The 16,640-nt window shown below is 39.1% G+C and overlaps 1 protein-coding gene across 1 annotated transcript in view; it reads right to left on the reverse strand.

Annotated features, from left to right (window-relative positions):
• Positions 1–1,056: 1,056 nt before the first annotated feature.
• CEMIP2 (cell migration inducing hyaluronidase 2) overlaps positions 1,057–16,640 on the reverse strand; it is a 75,653-nt gene continuing 60,069 nt past the window's right edge. The window contains 11 exon segments of the mRNA XM_032798164.1: positions 1,057–1,628; positions 2,011–2,114; positions 3,013–3,161; positions 4,209–4,307; positions 7,965–8,184; positions 9,469–9,651; positions 10,739–10,947; positions 11,647–11,862; positions 13,340–13,517; positions 15,495–15,650; positions 16,488–16,523. Coding sequence (XP_032654055.1) covers positions 1,432–1,628; positions 2,011–2,114; positions 3,013–3,161; positions 4,209–4,307; positions 7,965–8,184; positions 9,469–9,651; positions 10,739–10,947; positions 11,647–11,862; positions 13,340–13,517; positions 15,495–15,650; positions 16,488–16,523 — 1,747 coding nt within the window. The 3' untranslated portion in view covers positions 1,057–1,431.

The raw sequence follows: 16,640 nt of genomic DNA on the forward strand, positions 1-16,640 counted from the left end.
CATGTGTGCAGTTGAATGACAGAAATTTGGCTACAGTTAGGGCTCTTTGTACCCATGTGAGTGGGGGAACAGGACTTGCCCCTTAATATCTGGAAAAGTGGGCATGGACCACAATTAGGCTTGGCAGGATTTGATTCAAATAGTCAGTAAACATTGATTTCACCTGACACGCAGAAATAAATTTATATATATATATATATATATATATATATATATATCCATCCAGTGGCAAGCACAGCCTCCCATGCCCCTTCAGGAATCCAGTGTCACTGGCCTCACAGGTAGGGCTACCAGATGTCCCGCTTTTAAGGGACAGTCCCGATATTTGGTTCAAATAGTCAGTAAACATTGATTTCACCTGACACACGCAGAAATAAATTTATATATATATATATATATATATATATATATATCCATCCAGTGGCAAGCACAGCCTCCCATGCCCCTTCAGGAATCCAGTGTCACTGGCCTCACAGGTAGGGCTACCAGATGTCCCGCTTTTAAGGGACAGTCCCGATATTTGGTTCATTTTCTTATATAGGCTCCTATTACCCCCTACCCCCTGTTCTGATTTTTCAAACTTGCTGTCTGGTCATCCTACCCACAGGGAGCCCCCTCCAGCTCTTGTCATGGCCCTGCTCACTCATTCATCAGCTGGGAGCGTGGAGGCTGTCCCCAGGCAGGAGCATGCAACAGCAGGGTGTCTTCCCTTACAGCAGATGGCTCACCCTACTCCTTGTGGCTCTGGCCAGGGATCTCTGCTCTGCCCAAACAGGACTGGAGCCTCCCCCACACTTTGCACCCACTGTGATCCACTATCCCAAGCCCTGCAGCTGCGAGGGAGCCCCCTTAGAAAATGGAAATTTAAAATGGATACAAATCAGTAGAAAAAGGTTAAAAATAAAAATAGAGGCTAACAGTTGAGTTTACGACAAAACTGATTTCTGATGAGCCTACCCATAACTGGTCTGATTATTAAATGTGATCTCAGGACTGTGTAAAACAAACAAGAAAAAGGAAATGCAAAGATGGATTAAAATAACCAATTCAAACGGCTTAAGAGACAGATATTTTAATTAATTTTTTTTTAAACCCTAAGCAATCCAATACTTGCTACCAAAACGTCTCCAGGCTGATCTTTACAAGCATCCTCAATTCTCAGGCTACAAAAGGATTAAAAAAAGTAACTATTTTCAGTAAATACAAACATCAGAAAAAAATCTCTGAAAAACCTGTCTATACAAATAGTAATAAATTCTTTAACATTTTGTACAACTAGAAGGTGCACAGACTGGCATTCCAGCGGTCAACATAGGCATGTCTTTATCAAAACAGTAAAATGGTTTACTTGAGATAAAAGTATAGTTTAAAATGCCATAAATTAAATAAGTTAGCTCACATTTTCTTCCAGCACTTAGTACATCTTAGTCTCTAATGTGCTCTTGAAGCTTGCTTTAAAAGTTCCAAGTCTTTTCGTTTGCTAGAGCTCACTCTGGTGCAGCCATACTCTTCCATTTGTAAAGGTATAAACTTCTCTATCTGACCCAGGCCCTGCCCAGCAGGACTGGTAAATAGCTTAGCCCAGGAAGGTTTAAAATTTCCTCTGAAGCCAAGAAAGGCTATGCTCCCTGCAATGAAACAATCCAGAGAGTTACAGAAGCAGAAATTAGACATGAAAGAGACACCTTTTAGATACAATTTACATGCAAATAGACATTACAACAAGATGACATAGGAGAAAATAAATTCCATTCCCCCCACTCCAGATTTCCTCATATAATAGTAAATGCAGCCATCCTCACACCCAGCCAGACACTATGGTTTTAAAAGCCATCACACCACCACTTTTAAGGTTTTAAAACCTTAATTAGTAGTTTTCCACTAACTTCTTTATTATAAAATAAATAGTTTGACACCATCTTAACTGGAAACAACTAATGAAACACCTCAAGAATTTGACTCATCATAAGGAATTTAAAAAAAGAAAATGTATGAGAAAATTAAACAAACCCTTGTTTTGAAGATGAGCTGGTTTGGCTGTTCCCAGGGACATTAAGGCTTCCAAAATATTAAGATTTCTTATGTCACCTCTTGTGCTTAGTAAAACTATTGATCTGTACCAGAAAAAGTAGTAAGATGAGGAAACTAAGTATTTATTATCACTGATACTTATACACTTTCCAAATTAGCTTGCTTATTATTCCACTGTATTTGGGGCAATACTTATATAGAGCACTGATCAAAAATGGTTGGGAATTTTTTTTCCCCAGCTGAGAAGTGTCCTGTGTTAGATTAATGAAATTGTGTGAAAAATTGTGACTTAATTAGAACTTTTATTGAAATGCTATTGATGGTTACAAAAAGTCTGTCTAAGGAAAATTTATAATGCTTTCAAGAAAAAGTAAAAAATTCTGCAAAAATGAAAAATGGACCCATTTTGAAATTTTAAACTAAAATTGCAATTTCTATTTCATGAAGTTAGCTTTTCATTTTTCAACCAGCTTTAGTGTACGCACCTTATTAAAACGGTTTTAGCGACTTTTTATTACTGTCAATGTATAAATAAAAATTAATAAATCTTCAACTTATTAACATTAAAGCACTTTTGTCAAAATTCTCATGCCACAATGTCCTCAATTAGACCAAGGCTTATTCTTCCTACCAGTGTAAGCTAAAAAAAGGTGATTATGCAATGTTTTGTTAAAATGAATCCTTTGAAAAGGAAAGCATATTTTTGGGATTTAATCCAAAATGTTTAAATTTACCTGGTCCATTTTCTCAAATGTAGCAAAACTGTCCCTTTAAATGTTTGTGTGCTTCTACTTACTCCCTCAATCTAAAAATGTCTTCATAGCAACGTGAAAAGTGAGCTAGAATTCTCAGCCCACAAATATTGTTCTCTGGCAAGAGTTTGACTAACACGATAAAGGACTCCAGTGTATTTTGTACTCCAAGTCTATATTTCATGATACATATTGTAAATAAAATGCATAGGTTTATAATAGCATATACCTTTGTGGAATTCCATTTTTTAAATATTCGTCTATGCTTTTAATGTTTGCTTGAAGAAATTTTTTTTTTTCTGTCACAGTGCCAACACAGGCATCAACTACTAGGATAAATACACCCACATCTTTGAAGGGAAACTTATTTCCATTGACCTGAAGTGAGAAAAGATATCATAAATCACTGCCTGCTTTTGCCAGCGATTTGCAAGTACAATAATATTCTTCTGCTCCTGTCATTTGGCCACATTTATCATAATTTGATTTATAGACACAGTAGTGGTCTTTTTGACAACCAATAATTTATCAGAGATTCTCCATTCTTCCTTTTTCAAAAAGATCTGGCTGATGGGACTTCTTCATTCCTCAGGGAGCCTTGAGAATCACCGAGCTTTTCCTCACTTCACTGTAATCACTCTCAAGGACATGAATCCTATCTCAGCCACCACCAGTCTTGACAAGGAATGGAGGTAACTCACTTGTCCTGAAATGGTGCCATTCAGAGACTCAACCACTCCCTCTGTGCACAAAAGCAGAGCATGCAGTCTCCACAGTTGATTAAGTTGTACTATATTTAACAAAGCATCTTACTGAAAATTGTTGTTAAAAATAAGCCACATAAAATCTCTTACAAGCTTGGATTAGTTATGCTATGAACACACATGCTGTTATAGCCTGCACTTCTCTGCCTAAATAATTCAGAGTTTTACTATTTCACTAAAACAATATATGCATTACTCTATAGGGAAAATATAAATTAAAATTGCACCCTTGGGGTGTTAAGAATGCCTGCAAACCCCCACCTCCAGCATCGCATACAATTCTCTCTTGGTTCCCAAGTGGAAAAATGGCAACAGACCAAGTGTTAAGTAACATTACATCACCACATTTATCATCACTGAATTGGAGTGTAAACAAAAAATAATGACCCCTCTCTTCTAATCAGTTTTGGAAGGCTTTAATAGAACAAAATGTTGGAGGACTGGTACTGTTAGGTAATAGTCTGTTAGTATCAGAGTTATTTCACTGATTTGGATTTAGCCAACATAGTATTGAGTACCTACCAGTTCCCATTGGCTTCAGTGGAAGGATGCTCAGCACAAAATTGGTGCTCAGTATGATACAAGATTGCATCAATGTGCAGCTGCCATAATTCAAACTGCTAAGGAAAAAGTGGTTAAAGGAGGCCATAAGAATACTTACAGAGATAAAAGATGGAAGACTACTTTGTAATTCTACTTTGCTGAGTGACTGAATTTGCACAAGGAGGTAGGTTTTGTGAGGATCACTGGTAAATGCCATCTAGATGTAAAAAATAAAATTTTAACATTTTACACTCCACCCAGAAACTTTGAACAGCAAGTCTTATTTTAAACACTAGACAGCATACTGATAATCAACAGTTATTCTGATAGACACTCTAGACTTCCAACTGGAAAAAACAAGATTAATAAATCAACAGTGTCAAAATTCATGGATACTTTTAGAATGAAAGCTCTTCAGGGAAGAGGAGCTATATAGCCATAAAGTGCCTAACAGATTTTGGGTGCTATTGTAATATAACTGTATTGGTATGGATGAAAACCAGCACATTAATGTATTAAAGTCTGAGCAATGGCACTTGGTTCTTACAGCATCTCTTGGTGTTTTGCCCCCAGACTTGTGCTGGGCATCAGTTTCTGAGCCATTTTTGCTTTTTTTGGTAACATAGCAGAAGTATGAAGTAACGTATATGTTGGGAAAAAAAGAGTAAGACAGCGCTGAAGATACCAAACAGGTGCCTGTAGCCCTAATCTTGTAATCTTTATGCTAGCGATATTCCCACTGATAGCAACAGGAGTTTTTCCTGAGTAAAAATGGCAGCATTTAGACTCACACTAATAGTTACCATTTTGGGGATGATGGTAGTCTGGGGAAGAAACTGCATGACAACAAACTGGAAACTGAAAGATGAAGAAGTGACGAATAAAGTATATCACCATAAAGCAGACTTAACTGTAAAAATCACATCCACAGAAAGAACAAAACCTGGCTCACTGCAGTGAAATGAGAAGGGTGACAAAAAGATCTAAGTGGCAGAAAAGAAATGGAAAAAAAAAAAAAAAAAAAAAAAGTCATGAACTTATTTTTATGTTCTGTTTTTGTAATGAGAGACAGAGAATGAGTTATGGCAGGGATTCTCAACATGGTGCCTGTCGGGGCGTCTAAGTGTGCTCACGTACTGGCCAGCAGACAAGCATCCGCCAAAACGCCAAAAATCAGCGGCAACGCCTCTGGATGCTGCTGCTTGTCAGCGATATTTCGGCTGCAATGCCTATTGACGTTGCTACTTGTTGGCGGCAATTCAGCGGATGCTTGTCTGCGCCACAGTCCTCCATGGCTCGTCATCTGGCGCCTGCCAGATGAAAAAGGTTGAGGACCACTGAGTTATGGAACATGATAGGAATATGAACATTTTATTGAACTGGAAAGAAAATACATTTTCCCTACCAAATAGAAGTAAAGAAAAGGATAACGAAAATCCAGTTACTACAAAAGGGGAAAAAGTATGTTATAAGTAGAGAAGCCAAGCTCTTAAAGTCTTCTCTTTGAAAGAAAGAAAAATCTTGAAAAAACATGTTACTCGAACAATGGAAGGTTAAGCAGCAACACAGTGGGTTAGATCCTCAACAAGGGCCAAATTGCATCTGGTGCAAGTCAAAGGATGGGAAGAACTAATGGCCCCCCAAGGGCTGAAACCACAGGCAGTGTTTGGTTGTAGAGACATTCCAGCCATGCCCCTTTTCCTCTTGCTATGCCCCATTTCCCTGCTACTTCACAGAGGGAGCCTGTATGTGGTACTGAAACCAAGTATGAGGTCAGCTCCTCTGAAGTAAACAAGGACTGGGAAAGCCCTAGAGATCAGGCTGTAACTCTCATCATCTTAACTGTCTCCAGAGTCTCAACTGTTTTATCATTAGAAAGACCCGACCCTCAAAGAGGTTTATATGAAACTGGAGCAGGACCTGATGATTTAAGTCATGGTTGTCCATACAGCTATACCACTGACCATGATTCTGGCAGCAAAGCCTGAGGGGTCATAAACTTCTCTTTGTGCATATCTCACTAGTGTTCTTCCTTCAGTGACCAAGCTCTTAGCTTCCTGTGTAAGGAATCAATGCATGCTTAATTGAATACCATAATGCATAGCTGTATCTGAACAGGGCAGCTTGGTACACCTTTACTCCAATATAACACTGTCCTTGGGAGTCAAAAAAATCTTACCGCGTTATATCGAACTTGCTTTGATCCACTGGAGCGCACAGCCCCCCCGGAGCGCTGCTTTACCGTGTCGTGTCCGAATTTGTGTTATATTGGGTCACGTTATATTGGAGTAAAGGTGTAATTTACCCACTTGGAAGCTCAAATAAGCAGAATAATAGAGTTTTCTTCCAACAGCCTCCAGTTTATGTCCCTCTCTTTCTCTATCTGAAGACGCAGTCAGGGATGCACTGTTACTTTTGCAGAGTTCCTGGGCTACAGAGACCAGCTTTGAATTAGCCAAGGGACATAACAACAAACAACAACAAAAACTAAGGACCCTCCAAGGGTACAAGAGGCATACAGTTAGCTCTTTTTGGTACTGGTGGTGAGGACAGAGAGATGTGTTCTTTAAGCTCTAAGTCAAGCAATAGCGGTGCAGCCAAAAGCCTTGACAGAGCCTCCCTACAGTCATGATAGGGGAAATCAGCTGTCAGAGATATGTGAAACAGCAATATGCCAAGGTCACCTGGCACTAGAGTCTCAAACAGAGGAGAGCTGAGACTAGTAAGGAGGCTCCAAAAGTGATATGCTTTTGGAGAAGGAGAACAATGCCCCATTTGGTGGATCAGAATGCTGCTTCTTTTCCTTCTTCCCTGAAACAGGGACACAAGAAGATTTGGAAGCCTGACTCCTCAAAGTTGATCTGTGCTGATTAGAGCATTGAGGGAGTTTTTGATGGGGGCTGCAGTGCCAGACATCAGGTGAGAGGCACAGGACCAACAAATGTGTGTTTTGGGAAGGTCGTTCTTAGGTTTGACACCAAAGCTGGGGTGGCAGGGTGTGTCTCATGTCTCTTTACAGAAGACCTCAGCAAAGAAGAGGACCTGGAAATTCTTGATGGAGTGCTAGAATGATCCGGTTGAAGGCTCAAACAAGCCAAGTGCCCCTGCAGTTGTAAGTGCCTGTCCTTCCTCATCTGAGGAGGGAAGGCATGGTAAATTTTGCATTGGAACCCATGAGCTTCTCTCAGCAACACCAGGCATCAAGCATGTATGTCCGTCTCTGGAAAGATGGCTGAAGAGGATGCACCCCGTTTGAGTCCTCTACAAGATCCTGGTATGACACAGCATTGGAGATAACACAAGGTAAGTAGCCCCAAGTACTGTAAGAAACTATAAGAAGATACACTAACTAGCTCGCAGACACAAGAGGCAGTTCTATTTAGCTCTCTGTGGCAGTGAAGGAAGTGTGTGTGTGTGCGTGTGTGTGTGTGTAACAATGTCGTCATATTAGCATAAGAGAACTCCCTAGCAGAAATGGCTCTCTTATTTACAGTTCCATAGCCTCACACTAGAGATACCAAAACCCTTAACTGAAAATGCAGAGGCCCTTGAAGTATACCAATATTCAGATTGAAAAACACTACAGAGGGGCTGTTCCCTTTAGACTTTAAAAAAAAATGTTATTGGATCATTTTTACAAACCTTAGTTTTTGCAAAAAAACTTTAAAAAAAATAAAAAACAATTTTGAATATATTTGAACTGAACTGACTTACCCTTTATTTAGTAAACAATATACACAATAGTAGAATTTTCTTTCAGGTTATATCTGCTTCTGAAGTGTTTTCACTCCTTCATGAAAACCATATTTAAGGCAATTACATGGAAGTTAATATCTACTGGTAATTTACATGCACATTTATGAATTTGTTTTACCTGAGTTGTGCCACAATTTTTACACTGTGCAGTAGTTTTGGTTGGCATTGGTTGCAGAACAGTTGGTGCTTGGTAGTACTTTGGATAAGCTTTTGTCATGCAGTTACTGATCTCTTTTGATTGAACGGTGGCCTGAATCTTGACCCTTTCACATCCCTGAGCTGAACAATAACTGTGACCATCCCTATTGTATTTGGCTTGAAAATATAAAAACAGCAATCTAAACACAAAATAATACAAGAGATTAGAAAATTAGTTGATAAAATACAGAAATTTACATAAATCAAAATGTCTTCAAATGTACTGATTAGTGAACACAGGAGACCTCACACTGCAAGCTTTTCAGGGACAGGGTTTTTGTTATGTGTTTTTGTTTTCTAAATCTCCGTAAATTTACAGTCCTCTGTAAAAGTTCCGTAATAACTACTACAATAGTGAAGTCTTGAGTGATATATATTAGAACTCTCCAACTGTTAGAGAAGTCATTATACCAGGATTTGTTTGATCACCACCCATCCCCCTCCCCCCGCACAAACCAGTAACTTTCACACCACAATCTTAACAAATGTTCACTAAACTTGCTATCTGGCAATTAACATATCAGTCATTAATGAAACAAACACAGTGCTCTTATTGTACAGTATGCAAAAATATTAGTGTAATTTGGAAAATAAAGAGCTTTAATGCTTTGACTGTGCATAAAGCCCAATAAACACATCCTGACTGGAAGACTTATATTGATAAACTCTACCAGTTTTTCTATAGTTGCTTGTAACTGTAGTTTCTAGATGAAAAAAGAAAACCTAAATGATATCAGACTACATATATCTGTTTATCTACACAAGTGTCTCAGACTAGTTAATAAGAAATCCAAAAAATCTTATACTAATATTCTGATTATAATAAAAAAGGGAAAAAACACAAAATAAAAAACCATGACATGCAAAAAATATATACATAGTTGTTTTTTCCTAAGGAAGCTTTATTAAGGTCTTCAGTGGTAACAGTCACAAAAGTGCTTAAGGGACTTAGGAGCCTAAGTCCCATTTTTGAAAGTGACAAGTCTAAGTGCCTAAGTCACTTCTGAAAACTTTATTCCATAGTTTAAGAAAATTGGTCTGATTCCTTCTGGACCAACAGGAATTTTTTAAACTCTGTTTCAGAGGGCAAACATTTACATTTGAGCCATACTAAACTAACAAAGCAGTTACTTGCCAAAAGGTACATCTCTTGTGGTATTTGAGATACCACAGTTTCCCCCATACTTAGAATAGGAAATAACTGTGGCAGCTGTGGTATACGTTTACAAGAGCTGATCTGATGGCCACTACATTTATAATTACAAGTTATGTAGTTGATTCTTCCAAATGGCCATGGCGACATGCTTAGTGTTTCTCCATCAGATTTTCCTTCTTAAGCAGCCGTCAGAGCCAATTCTTAACACTACTGAACTTGCAATTTTACTATGAAAGTATCCTTTTATTATCAACCTATATATAATTACCCAGTGCTATTGTCAAAATAAAACTTCTTCTCTGATCGATTTTTCTGCAGCTCCATCATCGAAGTTACTGATGTATAGTCCTCCACACTATAGAAAGCAGATGTCTGCCTTTGAAAGACATCAAATGTTACTTGAAAAGTTGTGCTTAATGGATAACAGAGTCCAACCCGAATCCAGTCATTCCTGGAAACAGAGTGAAACAAAATTGTTATAATTCATTCATTTGACCAAGTTTCTTGTTTTTGTGGTTGTGGAAACAAATAGAGTGTCAGAGAGAATATTTCATTTCAGTTTATTCAGCAATTTCAGTTCAATAACTAATTGTTCAAAGTTAAGACACCATTTGGGAGCCGAAAAAGGAGAAAAGCTGTTTTTCTCTTCCAATCTATGAATAAAAGCTGTATGTGAGAGGAGGAGGTCCAATAGTTCTAAAATCTTGAAGGACATTGTGACCAGAAACTAACTACAGATAATACTGCCTTTGTTTAATAACCCTTTTTTAAATGTAGCCAGCACATTCAAGGTAGTTTTAGTTAATAAAAAAATTAAATGTTTTTGTGCATTTTTAACTGAATTTCAATTTCCATCCAAATTGAGCTTGAGATGGCTCTCAAGTGGGGGGGGACAACCAAAAATCAAAATCATCCAACTGAAAGTTGAGCATATCCGCTTAAATATAGAGTATCCTCTTGGTTAGCAAAAAGCAGCATCAAATTCAGTGTAAAGGTATATTTAATTGCAAATCAAGATGTTTTAATGATTATCAACCAATGGGGAAAAAAAATTGATTTTTGGAAAGTAACTAAAGTGCAAATGCAAAACATGAAAAAAAGTTATTTTAAATCAAGATTTCCTGCTTGCTGATTTAAATCATGATAAAAATTTCAATGATTTAAGTCACTTTGATTTAAATCAATCCATCTTGTTTGGATACAAATTTTAAATTTTCCAGTTTGATATACTGCATCTTAGTCAGGTGACTCTTAACAAGGCCAGTGATAGGTCGAACCATTTGCGGTTCTACTCTGCACAGCTTCACGCAGTAATAAAGCAATAGGGCTTTTCTTTAAATACCACTTGACAGCGTTTTCTGTATAGCTCTACACAGCTTTTGGTCTAGGTCTCCAGTACAAATTTTGCTTTTAATATTTTCTATTTGAAGTTCCAGTCTTACTCGTGGTTGTAATTTTGAATGTATCCCAACTATTTCTGCAACACAGTATTCCAATGGTGTCTTTTGTATTAAAGACAAAAATGAAAGGAAACATACCTGTTAAAGTTAATGAGATAAAGAAAAGTGCTTTGGGGAGCTTGTCCATTCCAATGTATCGTATAGCCCTTCTGAAGCATCACTACAGGCTGGTACTGTTGAAAGGCAGCTCGCTGGTTAATACCTCGGAGTGCCATGGGGCTGAAAGGGTATTCGTCTCGTACTATGGTCATAGTAAGGTTCTGTGGGTTCCTTGTCTGGATGTATAACTTGAAGAAAAAAAAAAAAAAAAAAGCATTAGACAGAAGAGGAGGAGAGATTTGAAGTAACCTGACAATTTTTTGTCAGTTTCACTAGAAACAATATATATGAGGGAAAATACAGATAAACAGTGTAAACGGAACCCCTAGAAAATTAGATGTCATGCCTAGAGGCCCCAGTGAGCTTGGCACTGTGAACACAATTAAAGACAGCCGCTGTCCTGTAGAGTTTACAGCCTAAACAGACACGGCCAGCATTAATTTTACCCATTTAACAGACAGAAAACAGAGGGATTCAGTAACTTACTTAAAGTCTCACACAAAGTCTGTGACAGGCTAGGAACTGATCCCAGCAGAGGGGTTTGTATTCAGAAAACTATATTTCACATTTTTAATAATATTGTGAGAAACAGAACCGCAAGTATAAGAAAACTCCCACACTTAAAAGTTTTGGCCAACAGGACTGCGGTATGCAGATGATGGCAAGTCAACTCACTGCATAAAGATTCACTTTATTATATTTGCTATCATAATCCCCTCCCTTCCCCCGACAAGTTGTTCAGAACCATCTAGAAGGCAAAGTAAGCACAAAATAAATTTTTAAAAACCTAAAGAGGAAGGACATTTCATGGCTTTGATATGTTTATTTCATATATATTGAAACGACTTGACAAAATAGAATTCACAAAGAACTGCAACAGTTCCAACCTGTGCATAGGTCCCACTGCAGACCACACCATTCCACTGTGTAATATTAATACATTTTGGATGTCGGATCAGGAAATTATCCATTCTACCAACATAAGTATCCTTGTATTCAGCCACAGAACCATCTACATCATGGAATATTGAGTTCTTGTCACCGTCCAGCTCACTGTCTTCAAACCAGGGACCAGGTTTACCAAAAAAGACTTTCAGAGAAACCTGACCATAAAAGGGAAGTGAAACATTCCAATTAAGTCTCTCTCATAAAGCCACCAATTTCAGTAGCGCTACTGCATGTATACAGTTAGCAAAACACTGATAAACATTTCCATGTATGCAAAGACAATCAGGAGTCTCACAAGGTTTATGAGCTGAATAACTTCTCTAACAAGGACAACATAGTCTTGCAAAATTTCATTATTTTGTAGTAGAGACACAGTTTTCAGTTAACACATGAAGCCCTGGTGGTTCAGACTTCTGCTAAGATGTTTCAGAATCCTGTGTTAATATTTATGACTGCAAATTCATTATTTCAGCTGCCTCAGGTACTAAAGAATATTGTCTCATTATCATCATTACACATCTACAGTCACTGGTTTTTGATCTCAAAGCAAGCATTAAAAATCCAAACCAAAACCCCATTGTTGTCTATACGCTGTCTCCACAGCTGAGTTTGGGTTGGGAGGCACTCCTCTTTGTTTTCATGCCTCACTATACAGTTCTGTCAGCAACTGCACAGCCTAATAGGCGTATTCTTCACTTTACTATGAATTCTATGTTAGAATTCAACGACTTAAGCAACTCTTGTAACCAGAGCAAGCAAGCAAGCAAACAAGAAAAAAGTTAGTTTCCAGACTAAGAGAATAAATATTTGTAAATGTAATTGGCTATAGAGAACAGATTACTCTAAAATCATGATATGCAAATTTCAAAAAAAGTCTGAAAGCTCTGTTCTGAATAGAAGTTGGGACTGGAAACTCTTGGGGCTAGAAACCTCACATAAACAGACACTTGTTATTTCCTGAACTTCCTGGTAAGCCAGAAATAGTACAAAGAACAGCACTTCTCATGAGATTTTAGTACAATCATTTCTGGCTGAAATCAGGAAGTTCAAAGGCATGCGTCAATGGAGAAAAGTATAGTTTTCAACCCTCAAAGGTCCAATTCAGTCTTAATTGTAAGCGAAGGCAGGAGAAGCTGGCTGACATTTTATCCGAACCCATCGATCTCAATGCTAGCATGGGACAGACACCAAAAATGGGAAATGTAGGACATGCATATGTCCCCTAGAAGCTGCTTAATCTCACTCCTCATCTACCAGCCTTTTCAATGTTTCTGGAGCCTTCTCCTTAAATGTGGTAGACTCCCCTTCTCCAAACTACAACTCCCTTGCTTAGCAGACATTACCTGGAGGACCTCAGTTTGGGCACATTCACCTGAAGAAAAGCAGGTACTTGCAGGAAAGCAGGGAAAAGGCAACCCAGGACCAGTCAGCACAGAAATGGGGCAGGTGGAGGCAATACCGAGAGTGCACATAGGACTCCCCTTTGTTTGAAGAAATAGGAGGACATCATCAAAATTCTCTCAAAATAAGTCTCCTGCATGGGACACTATACACAGAATTCATCCTTCCCCACTCCGTGAAGTCTCCCTTTTCCACCCCATCCACTGAAAATGAATTTTGCAATAAGCTTACATTTGCATCAAACTTAACGAGAGAAATGTTGTTTTTAGGTGTCAACTGCCAAGGGTTTTTCAATAGGAATCCAATTGCACTGGTGTATCTATCAGCAGTCGGCACAAAGTTTTTGAATGTGCATTTGGTAAGATGAATGGGTCCATCATAAATCTGAAAACCTCTGATTGGAAATGTCCTGTTAAAAACAGAATATGTTTAATACGCACACACATGCATACACGACCTATTAGAAATCTTGGTTCAGGGTCCCTGAGAGCCAATACTTCCCTTCATTTAAAAGGCACTAAGAATGAAAGGCTAAGACAATGGTTTGTAGAGTGGGACACTAGAAACAAAGGAAGTCTTCCCTCCAAGAACCTACACTTCAAATTCTGGAATTAGAAAAGGGAACCAAGCTGCCTGCAGCCCACCCAACTATTCTCTTTGCCTCTCCCTCCTAGGATGCTGTGGGACCCCTACAGCAGAAGTTCCCAGTTGGGAGTCCCATGTGCTCGGGAAGGCAGGGAGCCTCAGGTTTCCAGATCATCTTAAACTTCTCAGATGGCCCACCAGCACAGAGATACCCTAAGCTGAATCTACCCCACATCTTCTCCCTTCTTATGTGAGGCAAGGGGTGCTATCTGGCAGTGGGTGAATAAGTTTCCCAAGGCAAGCCGTTGGGGAGGTAGAGCTTGTCTGACACAGGGCGGGGAGTTGAAGCCAGGGGAGGGGGGCCTCAATAGGTACCAACTCTGTGGGTGCTTCAGGGCTGGAACACTCAGAGAAAAATTTGTGGGTGCTGCTCAGCAGCAGCCACTGGCAGCCAAGCTCCCCCTACACCTTTCACCTTCCGGTGGCTCCACTGACCAACGGCTGTTTCATGGCATGGAGGAAGCTCTGAGAGGGAGGGGGAAGAGATGGGGAAGAGATAGGATGAGGGAGGAGCAGAGGCAGGAAAGGCAGGGTGGTGACATGGTGGAAGGGGTGGAGCACCCCCTGGCTAAAGGGGAAAATCAATGCTTGGGGGCATTCCTCCTCTGGTTGCAGCAGGTCCTGGCAAGGTGGGTTCCCTGAGCACCTGTGCAGTGCTAAATAGGCTGCTGCATGGCCACGTAGCTTAAAGGGAACTTAGGTCCACAGAGGTCCCCAATCTTTATGGAACAATTGGAAGGACCTTGGCCAACAGAGGCCCTGTAAGACCATGTTCTTGTTATGAACAAAAAGAGTGCGATGAACTTGAAACTCCAGGGAACCCCCGGGTGGGTTTTGAAGAATTAATCACATGACTAAGTCTAGGTCAGAGTTGGGGTGATCTCTCATAAGCTTATTTGCATACATGTATGGTTTTTGTTGTTGTTTTTAAGATTCCCTCTGTAGCGCTTTTACCTTAAGAAACAAATATGCTTACTTAGAAAGAACTATACGATAGCTAAATCATTGGGACTGATTATTAGTCTCCGATATTAAAGCAAGCCGACGTGCTTAAGCAGACTGGCTTTCGCTGGGAATAACAGTAAAGGCAAGGAACTGTTCAGCCTGGAAATACTTCGGTCAGAAGGGAGAGAGGAGTGAGTCTCCATGCAAGAGAGGAGATTGTTGGGGAGCTGGAAGCCCATAGAGGGAGAATACAGGTGCAGTTCCCCTAAACTGTGACATTGTTAAACTGACCATCCAGGAGACTGAAGTCCTCTTGTTCATCAAATACTGGGCAATATCAGTGAAAGCTTTCCCACATTGTTATGTTAACGTGCCTTAACTGTGCCCCTGGAAGAACCACTCTTCCATCTGAGAGGATCTATGGAAGGTCAATAAAGGTGCAAATTAGCACCAACTGTGGTAATCGTTTTTGGGATGAGAACACCTGCTCATTGGAAACCGGACTGAGATGGTCAAACTAATTTGATATAAACAACCCACCTTCCGTCAGTCTAACAGTTTTTAGTCACTACTATTCTTGGCTGGATTCAAACTGCCAGCCCAGAAGCAGAAGGTGATACATTCTGTCATCAAGTCCCCAAACCATGCAGACTCCCTTGTAGCCATGTTTTATCTTGGAGTAATTTTTTATTCCATGCAATGTAATAATAGCACTACAAATGTAGAACTAGTTTCAATCAGACAGAAAAAGTAAATTTTGGAAAAAACAACTTGGTTTTGCCACTGAAACACTTACCGATTTCTAGGGAGAGTGCGATTTTTATTATCTACTCCTCCAGTTCCTGAGTATTTGTTCTGGCCACCGTGGAAGCCGTAATTCCTGCTCTCGCCAACAAACAAAGATTCTGATACTTCCTGGCTGGAGCCTTCATCTTTTGGAAAGCTTCCATCACTATCAAAATGAAGTCCAAGATTACTGATATGGTACTACAGCAAACAGGAAAGTTAAATTGTTCTGAAATAAAAAGACATCCTACAAGTTCTAACTATTGTTTATCTTTATCTAAACAAAGGGCTTAGCTTGCTTTGTTTAGAAGTATATTGCAATATACAATTTAATCCCTGCTTTTCAAAAACCCTAGCCTAAAAAAAATAAATAAATAAAAAAAAATCAACTGTATGTGCATTAAATCAATTAATTGTAAGTATTACATTTTCTTGTTCCCTATGACCTCCAGTTTGCTCTTTAAAACTTGTATTTTCAGTATTAAGAACATCTGAATTATACAAAGGTGAAAAGCTAGGATGTTGGCAGTGGTTTTCAAACTTCTGTACCGGTGACCCCTTTCAGATAGCAAGCCTCTGATTGTGACCCCCCACCCCTTATAAATTAAACACACATCTTTATATATTTAACACCATTATAAATGCTGCAGGTGAAGTGGGGTTTGGGGTGGAGGCTGACAGCTCATGACCCCCTATGTAATAACCTCGTGACTCCCTGTTTGAGAACACCTGTTGCACACTTTCCTAGAGTCCTGGTCATGTCATCTAATTATCTAGTATCATGACTCAATGGATCAGAGCTTCAGCAGAAGCAGACTCAGGGTCAAAACTGGTGAGACCCTCTTGGCCTTCTTGTCGTCATTTTCACATTTCTAATTTTTTTACATTTGGGTTTCTGAATAGCCCTAGTATCACATCTACTACTTATTCTTTGACATATACTGTGAAAAATTAAGCTAGGAAAACTGAACATAGCAATGAAATCCAGTACAAAAATACTCACCTGGCAAAAGTTAAACCTATTCCATTGTCAGCAAACCTACAAGAGAAAATTATTTTTGAACAACGCAAATTTCAAATCATGTACAATACACATTTCATGAACATTTAAGTGTATTTTTATTTTAGTTTCTCAAAGGATCAGAGCAGATTCACT

The sequence above is a fragment of the Chelonoidis abingdonii genome, chromosome 6 (assembly GCF_003597395.2).
Source record: "Chelonoidis abingdonii isolate Lonesome George chromosome 6, CheloAbing_2.0, whole genome shotgun sequence".
Taxonomy (NCBI): Eukaryota; Metazoa; Chordata; order Testudines; family Testudinidae; genus Chelonoidis; species Chelonoidis abingdonii.